Here is a 14,000-nt window from a genome sequence, read left to right as displayed (position 1 = left end):
CTCTTAATGGTTTGGCAAGAGAGGCAAGGTCAGGGATGAACCTCCCACAATACGTAGCCATCCCTAGGAAGCGCCTCACTTCCGACGGTGTGCTGGGTGCTCCTCTGACTGTCTGTAACTTGCGTTGGTCCACCTGCATTCCATCTTGTTTGAAGACGTACCCAAAGAATTCAATGGAAGGCTGGAAGAAAGAGCATTTTCTTTGTGTAGCGTCACTCAATGTTTTTTTCGGCAAATGAGAGGGGCCTTCAGTTGTTTATGGTGTTCAGCAGCAGTGGAAGTATGGATCAATATGTCATCACTGCCATTCAGGATGCCGGGTAGCGCAGACAGGGTCTCGCATATGGGATTTTGAAAGACCTCAACAGCTGACAAGATTCCAAAATTCAGGCGCTTGTATCGGCATAACCCCAGGTGGGTGTGGAAGGCGGTGATGTACCGACTTTCTTCCACTAGCGCCAGTTTGTTATATACGGTGTTAAGGTCTAACTTTGAGAACCAATGGGAGCAGTTGATGTCCGCTATATCATCCATGGTGGGCGTGATATACCGCTCCAGCTTGATGGTGCGGTTGGGGAGTTACGTGTCGATACATAGATGGATTTTTCCCGGTTATTTGGGTTTCGTAGCGATCACCATTGGGAGACGCAGGGAGTTAGCCCTGATACCTTTTCTATTATGCCCTGTTGTTCCAGCCTCTCGAGTTCTCTCTCTACTAGTGGTCAGAGATCGAACGGAATGCTGTGGTGTCCGAGTGCCACTGGTGCGACAGAGGGGCCGATGTGGAGTCTCATAGGAGGATACTTGAGACAGCCCAGCCCTTCGAATAGCTCAAGAAATTGATCAAGAAGTTCATCGATTTGGTGCGAGCAAACGTTTTTGGCTAAGGACACCAGACCAAGGTCTTCTGCTGTGTGGCTGCTAATTAGTGTGTCTGCTTCCGGGTCGATGACATGAAATGTTGTTATGACTTCTTGGTCATCAGACTGTACGGGTACCGTCATCCACCCTCGAAGGGGTAATGGGGAGGGGCTCCCTCATGCAAATATCTTGGTGTGAGATAGCACTAGCTGGGTTTTGGGCAAAGGCGGTTGTATTGTTGAACTCCCATTACATTGCCTGAGGCTCCAGTATCGATAATGACTTTCACCTCCGACCCTGCTACTCGGGCGACACATGTCGGTTGTGGCCATCTAGGACGCTTCAGTCCCCTGGTGAACGAGTTGAGGAATCTCTCTTCTTCGTCTTCTTCTGGGGATAAATCCTCGAGATGGCGATTCTGCTTCTCTGGTACTCTAGAGTCGTCTGGGTGCGCTATGTTCATATGGGATACTTGACGCACCGCTTTCGTTGGCGATCTGTTGTCTTTGGCTTCTTTGATTCGGGTCTTTTTTCTGCAGACTGATGCAAAGTGGCTGTGAACCCCGCAGTTGGAGCAGGTGGGCCCCTGTGCTGGGCATTCGCTGATAGGGGGTTCTTCCCTGCCACAGTATCCACATTTCAGTCATTTCAGTCGGGAATCTCTGCCCTCTGGTCGTGCCACTCCTGCCATTCGTTCATACAGCATTGGCACATTCCACTTTGATGCTGGCTGGCGTCGCCCTGGGGCCTGTATGAACGCTTGGTCCATTTCATTGGCCCGGGCCACAGACAGATCATGTGTTCACGCTAGGATCAGAATGTCTTCCAAGCTGATGTTAGGTTGGCGTAAAATCAGGCCCGCAGCATTTTGTCTCCTCATCCTTGGATGAGTTGTGCCCGGATTTCTTTGAGTTGGTTGTCTGCTGTGCAGGTGGTGGCCCGGTAAATGGCGTAACCGGGCATAGAAGGCATTGATGGACTCTCCCTCAAGCTGTCGGACTTTGCGTAGTTTGAATCTTTCGAAGTTCGGATAAAGCTGGGGGTCGAAATGGGCATTGATCGCCCTCATGACCGCATCGCAGTCTGTGGCAGAGCCAGTGTTTGTTAGGTGTTTGAACAATTTGCATATTTCTTCTAAAGCTTGATGAAGGAGCAGCGGCCTCTTGATGGCCCCGTCGATCTCCCTTGTGGTGACGAAATAGTTTTCTAGTTGCTTGATCCATATCTTGCATTGGTGGGGAAGCCGTTGCCGGATCTGCTAGTTCGCTGAACGGCAGCAGTATCCCTGTGAGGGCATGTTGTACTGAGGCTTGTTGCTGAGGTGGAGCTCGGGCTTCGTCTGCCATGTGGGCTGTGTCTTGGGGCCACACAGGGTATCTGTAAGTTCTGGTCTTATCTATTGAGGTCTTGAGCACGGAATGGGGCCTCTCAGGTGTGATCAGGTGTGAATTGCCTCCTTGGACTCAATTGCACTGTGTATGTTTTTCCTGTGTTTTTTTTTTTTTTTCCTTTATATATTTTGATTTTCAGTGTCTATTTTTCCTTTCCTTGTGTTGGGTGTTCATGCCATCATTTCCTGTGTTTTTCTTCTTTTTTTTTGTTTGTCCCCTTGCTGTGGGGGGTTCTTTTGATTTGGGCGTGCTGGGGCGGCTGGCCTTACTTGGGCTTCTCTGCTGTTGTAAGTCGGCCCAGGAGTACGTGCCCTGCTTGTGTAGTGGGCGGGGCTTAGAGTCCAATCTTTACTCACTGGGGTCTTGCTCAGCCAAGCAGGGAGAGATGTCGGGAGCGGGTGTGGCACTCTCGGCTCCCACAGTCACGATGTAGCCTGCAGGGAGCTAGGTCGCGGTTCCGTAGCTGGTGGATGCCGCACGTTGCGGTGGTGCGTGGGGCTGATCCCGCCCTCGTCACCAGTGTGGTGATGCAGCTTCAGGTACCTACCGCGGCCTTGTCTGCGCCCGCTTATGTGCCCTTTCTGCCTTCGAAATGACTGACCCCGAGCGGACCACTCCCTTTTATTTGCTCCCCTCTGGCAACGCCTGGCCAGAGAATGTGGTGTCTACATCCGGTGTACGTCGAAAGAGCAGGACCGCTGACCTGCTACAATGGGGTCCATGAGAGAAGAGGCCGGTCAGTCATGTCTAGCGTCTGGGAGTTACCGCAAGGCGCCTCCTGAAGGCTCAAAGGGTGCAAGGCTGACTGAATATGTCCCAGGACGCAATGTTTCAGATAAAGGCTTCGTCCCTCAGTGGACAGCCTTGTTATGTGTGCAGCTGAGGTCTGGGGGATGGGGAGAGGGGATTATCATGGCATATCTATCACAATCCCATGATGCACTGCACCAAAATACGGGGAAGAGTGCAATTTGTATGTAAAAGGCCCTGAAAGGAGCGTCTGAAGGGTGTAACACACCCAGGAAGCACTCATCACATCACAGGAAGTAAAGACAAATAGAAATGGCGCTCTCGGGAGGTCAGGTCAGAGGTCAAAGGGAGGGTCATCAGATGTAGGGTCCTATCATTAGAACAGGACAGCCACGCCCACGTTACACACTAGTTAAGGTAAAGGAAACTGACAATATTTTACACACAATAGGAGTTTTCGGATCAAATTAAGAAAAACATCTCGTCTCCATGTAAATAACGGTAAATTAACACATATTTTATATTTGCAAAATAGTTCTTGAACCAACTTATTCAATAAAAATCAGATATGAAATGGTCGACGCCCGTACATTGTTCATGGACTTAACTCCTTGCAAGAGTGAGGTGCGGCTGCGTGAGTGTGCGAAGGAGTATCACCCACATCTACGCTACTGTTAGAGGCTCTACACCATGGGTACTCACAAACCTTTCCTCGGGGACCAAAATTACAGTCTGGTTTGTGCCTGGGGACCGCCGCACAGATCGGCCCACGGGTGGGGTGGGGTCGTGGGGGGGGGGGGGGGCTACTGGGGTAAAGAAAAAAACGTTTTAAAATATTACATCCTCCCCGGACGTCGCTTTCGTGACGGAGACCTGGATGAACACCTCATCGGCACCCGACGTTGCCATAGCCATTCCGGATGGCTAGAAGATCGACCGCAGGGACCGCGCCAACAGACCGGGAGGAGGAATCTCCATCGTCCACAGAAACACCCTCAGAATCTCAACCAACACCGAAGACACCGTCGGCACCGCCAAACACCTGCACTTCCAGATCCACATCGATCCCAACAGCACCCTCAGAGAAACCCTTGTGTACAGACCCCACCCGGAACCGGGGCACAGTTCATTGATTCCATCACAGACGTCGTCAGCTCGCACTTCCTGGCCTCCATAGACTACATCCTCTTCGGAGACCTGAACTTCCATCTCGAGAACACCAGCAACAGCAACTCCACCACACTACTGGACAACCTCACCAACCTCGGCCTCAAACAGCTCGTCACAACACCCACCCGCTCTGCCGGACACACGCTCGACCCCATTTTCTCTACCAGCAGCCACGTCTCTGTCAGCCACACCACCACACTCCACTGGACCAACCACCACTGCAACCACTTCTCCTTCATGAAAAGCACCGCACACAACCACCAGCAAAGAATCCCCCACCGCAGCTGGGACAAGGTCACCGAAGACCAGCTAATCCCTACCCTCTCCCGAAACCCACCAACCGGCCATACCGACACAGCCGCCCGCAACCTCAGGCAATGGATCGACGACTGCGCCAACACTCTCGCCCCGATCAAGAAACCCTCAAACAGACTCACCGACAGAAGAGCCATCTGGTTCACTGCCGACCTCCAGACATCCAAGCAGACCTGCAGAAGACTAGAGAAGAAATAGCGCCATGAGCAAACACCGGACAACCATGCAGCCCTCCAGAACGCCTGCTACAGACACCACCAACTCATCCAAACAGCCAAAAGGACCTCCTTCAAGGAACACATCAACAACAACGCACACAACAGCAAAGAGCTCTTCAACATCGTGAAGGAGCTCGCCAACCCCAGCTCCAGCGACATCCCGCCACCACAAGACATCTGCGACTCACTAGCAACCTTCTTCCACTGCATGATCACAGACATCCATGACAGCTTCAACTCCCAGACCTCTCCAACAGCTGCCGACACTCCAGACTCACCGCCCCCCAGTCTCACCGGCTGTCTGATCTCCTGGAACCACGTCAACGATGAAGACACCATCAAGACCATGAACACCATCCACTACTGCTCACCATCAGACCCCCTGCCCCCATCACATCTTCAACAAAGCGAGCTCCATCATCACACCCCAACTCTGTAAGATCTTCAACAGCTCATTCGAGACCGCCACCTTCCCAGAAAGCTCGAAACACGCAGAGATCAACACCCTACTCAAGAAACCCAAGGCAGACCCAAAGGACCTCAAGAACTTCCGGCCCATCTCCCTGCTCAAGTCATCGAGAAGATCATCAACAGACAACTGACCCAATTCCTCAAAGAAAACAACACCTTGGACTCGTCCCAATCCGGATTCCGCAGCAACCACAGCAGCGAAACTGCCCTAATCGCCGCCACCGACAACATCAGGGCCCTGCTGGACAATGGCGAAACCGCAGCCCTCATTCTCCTGGACCTCTCAGCCGCCTTCGACACAGTCTGCCACCACACCCTTCGCACACCCCTCTACAACGCAGGGATCCGCGACAAAGCCCTGGATTGGATCACCTCCTTCCTCACCAACAGAACCCAGAGAGTCCGCCTCCCTCCATTCCGATCCGAAGTCACCAAGATCACCTGCGGCGTAGTCCCAAGGATCATCCCTCAGCCCGACCCTCTTCAACGTCTACATGACACCGCTCGCCAACATCGTCCGATCGCACGACCTCAACATAGTCTCATACGCTGATGACACCCAGCTGATCCTCTCCCTCACCAAAGACCCCGCCACAGCCAAAACCAACTTCCACGAAGGGATGAAGGCCGTCGCCGAATGAATGAAGAGCAGTCGCCTGAAACTGAACTTGGACAAGACGGAGGCCCTCATCCTTGGCTCCACCCCCTCCGCCTGGGATGACTCCTGGTGGCCGGCCTCGCTGGGAACTGCGCCGACATCCACTGACCATACAAGCAACAGGAGGTTCATCCTGGACTCCCCTCTGTCAATGCCCCAACAAGTCAACACAGTCTCTTCCTCCTGCTTTAACACCCTCCGTATGCTTCACAAGATCTACAGATGGAGCCCCACCGGAACCAGAAGAACGGTCACTCAGGTCTGAACTACAGCAACGCCCTCTACGTGGAACCACGGCCAAACTCCAGAAAAGACTCCAACGCATACAGAACGCCTCTGCACGCCTCATCCTCGACATACCCCGCCACACCCACATCACCGCCCACCTGAACGACCTGCACTGGCTCCCAGTCAACAAGAGGATCACCTTCAAGCTCCTCACCCAGACTCACAAAGCACTCCCCGACGCCGGACCTGCATACCTCAACAAGTGACTCACCTTCTACACCACCAACTCCGCTCCGCTGACCTCATTGCTCGCCACCGTCACGCGCAGCCACCGAACAACCACCGGCGGCAGATCCTTCTCCCCCCTCACCGCCAAGACATGGAACACCCTCCCCATACACCTACGACAGACCCAGGACCTGCTGACCTTCAGGAGACTTCTCAAGACCTGGCTGTTCGATCAGTAGCTGCTACCCCCCCCCCACCCCCCCACCCAGCGCCTTGAGACCCTCACGGGTGAGTAGTGCGCATTACAAATGTTTGATTGATTGATTGATTGATACTAGACAATGCTGTATTTTGAAATGTGACATACGTATGAACCCCTAATAGATACTGCCAATGTTTTCCTTTTCACTGGGGCCTGTGTTTGTTTCTGACCATAGCTGGCCACCCTTGCCTTGTTCTGACGAGCACCAGTTCCCTGCTCTTAGGTCCTCAGTTGCGCAGAGCGGATCCACCGCATGGTGATCAGCAATAAATCATCTCTCTTCCATTCACAAATTAACTTCATTGGTGCACGCCTGCCACCTAGTGGGATATTTTGTTCACTAAATTCAGGACACTGATGGAAATGTGCAAATTAGTAGTTTTGGGGAGAATGCTCATCTCCAATAATCAATAGCATACCTTCCACCAGGGGACGCATCGTAATTGGGGGGAATGTTACATGTTATGTACAAGGTCATATGTAAACAAGCTCTATCTGAAGTTCATTAGCCTTCTAATTATGGATGCTGGAAAGCCTTGCACCATGGAATCTGCATTCCTGCCTGCACCCTTACTGCTAGCAAGGGCAGTGCCTTAGGAAATCTGATCAGCTCCCACGTCTATCAACGTCTCGGTTAATGACCTTCCGTCTCGGTTAATGACCTTCCGTCTCGGTTAATGACCTTCCGTCTCGGTTAATGACCTTCCGTCTCGGTTCATGACCTTCCGTCTCCCTTCCGCCTTGGTTAATGACCTTCCGTCTCGGTTAATGACCTTCCGTCTCGGTTCATGACCTTCCGTCTCGGTTCATGACCTTCCGTCTCCCTTCCGCCTCGGTTAATGACCTTCCGTCTCAGTTAATGACCTTCCGTCTCGGTTAATGACCTTCCGTCTCGGTTAATGACCTTCCGTCTCCCTTCCGTCTCGGTTAATGACCTTCCGTCTTGGTTAGTGGCCTTCCGTCTCCCTTCCGTCTCGGTTAATGACCTTCAGTCTCGGTTAATGACCTTCAGTCTCGGTTAATGACCTTCCGTCTCCCTTCCGTCTCGGTTAATGACTTTCCGTCTCGGTTAATGACCTTCCGTCTCGGTTAATGACCTTCCGTCTCGGTTAATGACCTTCCGTTTCGGTTAATGACCCTCCGTCTCGGTTAATGACCCTCCGTCTCGGTTATTGACCTTCCGTCTCGGTTATTGACCTTCCGTCTCGGTTATTGACCTTCCGTCTCGGTTAATGACCCTCCGTCTCGGTTATTGACCTTCCGTCTCGGTTATTGACCTTCCGTCTCGGTTAATGACCCTCCGTCTCGGTTATTGACCCTCCGTCTCGGTTATTGACCTTCCGTCTCGGTTATTGACCTTCCGTCTCGGTTACTGACCTTCCGTTTCGGTTATTGACATTCCGTCTCCCTTCCGTCTCGGTTAATGACTTTCCGTCTCGGTTAATGACCTTCCGTCTCGGTTATTGACCTTCCGTCTCGGTTATTGACCTTCCGTCTCGGTTACTGACCTTCCGTTTCGGTTACTGACCTTCCGTCTCCCTTCCGTCTCGGTTAATGACTTTCCGTCTCGGTTAATGACCTTCCGTCTCGGTTACTGACCTTCCGTCTCGGTTAATGACCCTCCGTCTCGGTTAATGACCCTCCGTCTCGGTTAATGACCTTCCGTCTCGGTTAATGACCTTCCGTCTCGGTTCATGACTTTCCGTCTCCCTTCCGTCTCGGTTAATGACCTTCCGTCTCGGTTAATGACCTTCCGTCTCGGTTAATGACCTTCCGTCTCGGTAATGACCTTCCGTCTCCCTTACGTCTCGGTTAATGACCTTCCGTCTCGGTTAATGACCTTCCGTCTCGGTTAATGACCTTCCGTCTCGGTTAATGACCTTCCGTCTCGGTTAATGACCTTCCGTCTCTCTTCCGTCTCGGTTAATGCCCTTCCGTCTCGGTTAATGACTTTCCGTCTCGGTTAATGACCTTCCGTCTCCCTTCCGTCTCGGTTAATGACCTTCCGTCTCGGTTAATGACCTTCCATCTCGGTTAATGACCTTCCGTCTCGGTAATGACCTTCCGTCTCCCTTCCGTCTCGGTTAATGACCTTCCGTCTCGGTTAATGACCTTCCGTCTCGTTTAATGACCTTCCGTCTCGTTTAATGACCTTCCGTCTCGGTTAATGACCTTCCGTCTCGGTTAATGACCTTCCGTTTCGGTTAATGACCTTCCGTTTCGGTTAATGGGTAATATATATCCAAGTGCTTGCAAATGCAATAGCAACTGGTGCACCACTCCCAAATACTTGGGCAGGTGCAGAAATCCTTGCGATATTCAAAAAGGGTGACCGTTCCCTACCAGGCAACTACAGGCCGATAAGCCTCATTGATTCCATTCAAAAAATTGTTGCTAGACTAGTGTTGGGCAGAATCAAGTCTTGGATTGACGATATGAACATCTTGTCCCCATTACAAGTGGGGTTCCGCTCACACACTAGTACAATAGATCAAGTTTTTAGATTTATGCTAATCTATTGGAGGGTTGTTATTATCGGAGGGGGTACAATCTACGCAGCGTTCATAGATCTTAAATCTGCCTTTGATTTGGTCCCTCGAACCAAAATGTGGAGTGCATTTGTGGACATGGGAATGCCACCGGAATTATTGGCTATCTTAGTCAAGTTACACAATTGTAATTATGCACAGGTTCGCTGGGGTATGCAGGGGAATGTCACGGACAGGTTCCCGGTTTTAAAGGGGGTAAGACTTCACGGACCCTCTCGTGTTCAGGGACCCTCTTGTGTTCACAGACCCTCTTGTGTTTACAGACCCTCTTGTGTTCACAGGCCTTCGTGTGTACAGAGGTCCTCTTGTGTTCACAGACCCTCTTGTGTTCCCTCTTGTGTTTACAGACCCTCTTGTGTTCAGGGACCCTCTTGTGTTCACAGACCCTCTTGTGTTCACAGACCCTCTTGTGCTCACGGACCCTCCTGTGTTCACGGACCCTCTTGTGTTCACGGACCCTCTTGTGTTCCCTTTTGTGTTTACTGACCCTCTTGTGTTCACAGACCCTCTTGTGTTCACACGCTCACTTCACCACAAGATCCGTGGGCCGCCATGCAAGGTCTGAGGGGCAGCTGGCGGGCCGTGGGCCGTGCTATGAGTACCAGGGCTCTACACTGCACAACGAGCCGGGTCGCCACCAGGCTGACTTGTGCAGCAGCAGGATACACACACACTGTGAGCACCCACAGGACTTATGTGCAGTGAAAGGGCACCTTCTGTGCCAACGCCGCCGTTCACAGCGGGTGCGGGCGCAGAGTTCTGCCCTCAAACACTTCACAAGTCTTGTGCGAGTGAGCCGAGGAGGTACCGGAAATGCCCCCAACATGGAATAAAAAGGAGCACTTACCATGGCATGGTAGTTTCGGTAAAAAGACTTGGCCAGCAGCGAGTTCAGGTATTCCTCCATTTGTTTCTGAAAATAAATGAAACAGCCGGTCAGGGAAGGTGTGACTGAGCCTTCATTTTCAATGTCCCCGAGAAGGCTCAGGTGGAGTTGTTAAACCAGGGGTGTCCAGCGCTGTGCTAGAGGGCCGGATAAAGTAGAAGGGCCGGCTATAGGGTTTGTGGGGCCCAGGCAGAATAGGAGCATGCGAGGCCCCCCTAAGATGTTACTTCACAGGAAGTGACATCAATTGACTATTAATTGTCTGGTACTGTTGAGCCATCACCGCAAGAGACTAGAGTGACTGTCACTAAAATGGCTGAAAACATAAACAACAATCCTCATAAAATAAGTACATATATTTTAAAGCTGTAGTACTGGAACCACAGTCCATTAATGAGACTGGCTGGACACGCCTGCCTAGGACTCTCCTAAACTGGTATTAATATTACAATGTTCATGAATTGTATCCAGATTGGGACACGATTCAAATCCGAAGCCATATTTCCCCAGAACTCTGCGGCGGGACCTCAAGTGACTCCCAGCCCCCCCTTTACGCCAGTGAAGTGGAAGAGAAGGTGTTTGGTTTTCAGCAGACGGGGGGGGGGGGGGGGGGGGGTCAACACCCACAGATACATGCCAGATCGGTGCTGTAGCAAACAGAAAGCACAGATTCCAGGAGGTAAGGAGAGGAGACAAGACAACTGGCACACAGAGGTGCGGGGCTAATATACTGGCAGGCAGAAACACCAACGGCTGGGCCACATCTGCACACTGAGCGTCTGAACACAGCAATCACGCTCAAACGCCATCTCTAAGAGAGGCAGAGAACTGAACTAACTTAAAAACATGCAGAAGAGATGCGCAAACCGGGACTGGAGGGAAAAAAGAAGCCTGCCAGCGCAGTGCTGGGAGCTCGTCGCACGTCACACTGGACTTGCCCAGTGACCCGTGGTCATTCTGCGCATGGCAATGCGCCGGCTGGCCTTGTGAGCACAGGCACACCGACTCTGTGCACACCAAACACAGGATGCAGCTGCCTTTTGGGTTGTGCACCAGGGGCCACGCCAGCCCAAGCAAGGCGACCGTTTATCCGCAGCCATAAAAAGAATCATCCCAGCAAGTGGCCCCGCCTTTCCTACCCGGATCCAGTCACTTCCTTTTGCCTCACAGCACTTGAGTCTCGCCGGGTGGGCAACTCCCTGTCATCACCTTTGCACACACAGAGCCATCGCAGGACGCTTTATGGATATTGGGGGCTACTAGTCACAGAACACACTTCTTTGTTTTTCATTCCACACCACCTTCATTAAATGAGTCCCTTTTGAAAGCATCGCTCGGCCGGCTGGATAACGTCACTGTCCTAAATGCGACATACCCAATTGGAGTTCCAATACCTTTATAACCTCGTGGAGTCAGCTTTGACTGCTCGCTACTGCCACCTTTGGCGAGACAAGGAATAACTCCTTGAAATAGTAGGTTCTGAAACAGCAATCTTAAACAACAGTTTCCTCAACAGATCCTGCTACTGCCCGACCCAAAGAAAAGGTCTCACCATACTTCTGCTTTTTTCCTTTTACAAATGTGGGTCATTTGAGAAAAGGGTAGCAAGGAGATGACAGAAGATGCGGAGAAGTTTTGAGTCTGCTCAAGGTTTTTTTTTAGCAGAGAAACATACACAGCTTTTTTAGTTTTTACATTGGAAGGAACTTATGACGGGGCAATCAAGATATTACAAAGGGAGTTCAGGACAGGAGCTTTGATCTCTAGATCCCGGGTCAGGCCATGTGCAGGAGAGGGTCCCACCAGGAGCTCAGGGCAGGAGCTTTGATCTGTTAATCCCCAGTCAGGAGATGTGCAGGAGAGGGACCCACCAGGGTTCAGGGGAGGAGCTTTGATTTCTAGATCTCCGGTCAGGGCATGTGCAGGAGATGGACCCTCTGGGAGTTAAGGACAGGAGCTTTGATCTGTAGATCCCCAGTCAGGACATGTGCAGGAGAGGGACCCACCAGGCGTTCAGGGCAGGAGCTTTGATCTCTAGATCTCCGGTCAGGCTATATACAGGAGAGGGACCCACTGGGAGTTCAGGACCCCTCTCCTTCCTGAGGTTCTCCTCCCCCCAGCTCACAGACTCCTCTCCTTCCTGAGGTTCATCTTCTCGCAGCTCACAGACCCCTCTCCTTCCTGAGGTTGTGTTCTCCCTCAGCTCACATACCCCTCTCCTCCCTGAGGCTCTCCTTCCCACAGCTCACAGACCCCTCTCCTCCCTGAGGTGCTCCTTCCCGCAGCTCACAGACCCCTCTACTTCTTGAGGTTGTCCTCCCGCAGCTCACAGACCCCTCTCCTTCCAGCAGTTCTTCCCACAGCTCACAGACCCCTCTCCTTCCTGAGGTTGTGTTCTCCCACAGCTCACAGACCCCTCTCCTTCCTGAATTTGTCCTCACCGATGCTCACAGACCCCTCTACTTTTTTAGGTTCTCCTTCCCGCAGTTCACAAACCCCTCTCCTTCCGGAGTTCCTCCTCCTGCACCTCAAAGACCTCTCTCTCCATTGAGGTTCTCCTCTCTGCAGCTCACAAACCCCTCTCCTTCCCGAGTTTGTGTCCTCCTGCACCTCACAGACCCCTCTCCTTCCTGAGGTTCTTCTTCTCGCAGCTCACAGACCCCTCACCTTCCTGAGGTTCTCTTCCACAGCTCACAGACCACACTCCCTTCCTGAGGTTCTTCTTCTCACAGCTCACAGACCCCTCACCTTCCTGAGGTTCTCTTCCACAGCTCACAGACCCCTCTCCTTCCTGAGGTTCTCTTCCACAACTCACAGACCACTCTCCTTCCTGAGGTTCTCCCCGCAGCTCACAGACTTCTCTCCTTCCTGAGTTTGTGTCCTCCAGCACCTCACAGACCCCTCTCCTTCCTGAGGTTCTGCTTTTCACAGCTCACAGACCCCTCTCCTTCCTGAGGTTCTCTCCCCACAGATCACAGACCCCTCTCCTTCCTGAGGTGGTTCTTCTCGCAGCTCACAGACCCCTCATCTTCCTGAGGTTCTCTTCCGCAGCTCACAGACCCCTCTCCTTCCTGAGGTTCGTCTTCTCGCAGCTCACAGACCCCTCTCCTTCCTGCGGTTCTCCTCGTAGCCATGTGCAGGAGGTAGACTCCTCGCTAAGCGCCCTGTGCTCCCCTTGATCCAGTCCTTGTCTGGTAGTCTCTCACTGGGAGACACAGTCCGAGATGGGGTGTCTGATGAGCTGAGGCAAGGAACTGGGGTAAAACCATCACTGTGTGTTGAAGGGTATTTTAAAAGGTGGATTGCCAGAGTTTGTGCCACCGTATCGATGAGCCACCCTCGCAAGTCCTTCGTCTGATCAAGATGGTGCCCACATTTAAAAGTCCATGGTAAGCCACGTCCGCTCTGCTTCTGAAGAGGGATTTAGGAGAAAAGCTAAAAGCACAGAGTACCAGAAATCGATATAGACTATTGGGGAAAAGGGGTTTTGAGAAGCATGCTAACTTTACAGAAAAACCTTAACGCACTACAGAAGAGAGCCTGAAATTCATGTAGAGTCGAAGGAAAGGTGACGGTAACAAGAAAACTTCTTCAGGTCACCAGGATCATGGGACTGGTGACCACTGGCTGAAAAGGCTGGGGAGGGGAAAGAAAGATTAGAGAAGTTAGATGAGTAGAAAGAGTCCATCTTCTGTCCAAGAGCGAACATCCGTCTCCCTTGAGGAAGGAACGCGGCTGATCGGAGCTCGTGACCATCTGTTGGATCACGTAAAACATTGCAATAGTGCTCTCTGTGGCAATCAAAACTCTCTCCTGGAGAAATGCCAGGGGATCTTTCAGCAACAGAAAACATGTCTCTGACAGCAACATGTTTTGTGGATATCTGGTAAGGTCATGTGTCTACTCTCAAGGACTCCCGAATCGCTCCCCAGCCGTCCTCTGTAAGTAAGTGATTTCTAATAACTCTAGAACGGCGGTGAGGAGAGTAGACCGACTTAGAGGTTAGACAACAG

The 14,000-nt window shown here is 51.9% G+C and overlaps 1 protein-coding gene across 6 annotated transcripts in view; it reads right to left on the bottom strand.

Moving 5' to 3' along the window:
- Positions 1-14,000, bottom strand: part of PLD2 (phospholipase D2) — a 495,902-nt gene that overhangs the window by 226,734 nt on the left and 255,168 nt on the right. For 5 of the 6 annotated variants that reach the window (XM_085638423.1, XM_085638422.1, XM_085638426.1 and 2 more), the window contains one exon: positions 9,949-10,014. In XM_085638423.1, the coding sequence (XP_085494549.1) occupies positions 9,949-10,014 (66 nt within the window). Of the gene's footprint in view, positions 1-4,609; positions 4,671-9,948; positions 10,015-14,000 lie in introns of those variants that run through there. The other variant, XM_085638427.1, reaches the window with a different exon arrangement.

Source organism: Triturus cristatus, chromosome 12, assembly GCF_964204655.1.
Source record: "Triturus cristatus chromosome 12, aTriCri1.1, whole genome shotgun sequence".
Lineage (NCBI taxonomy): Eukaryota > Metazoa > Chordata > Amphibia > Caudata > Salamandridae > Triturus > Triturus cristatus.
Note: the sequence above shows the minus strand (reverse complement) of the source record. Positions and strands in the feature narration are given on the sequence as shown.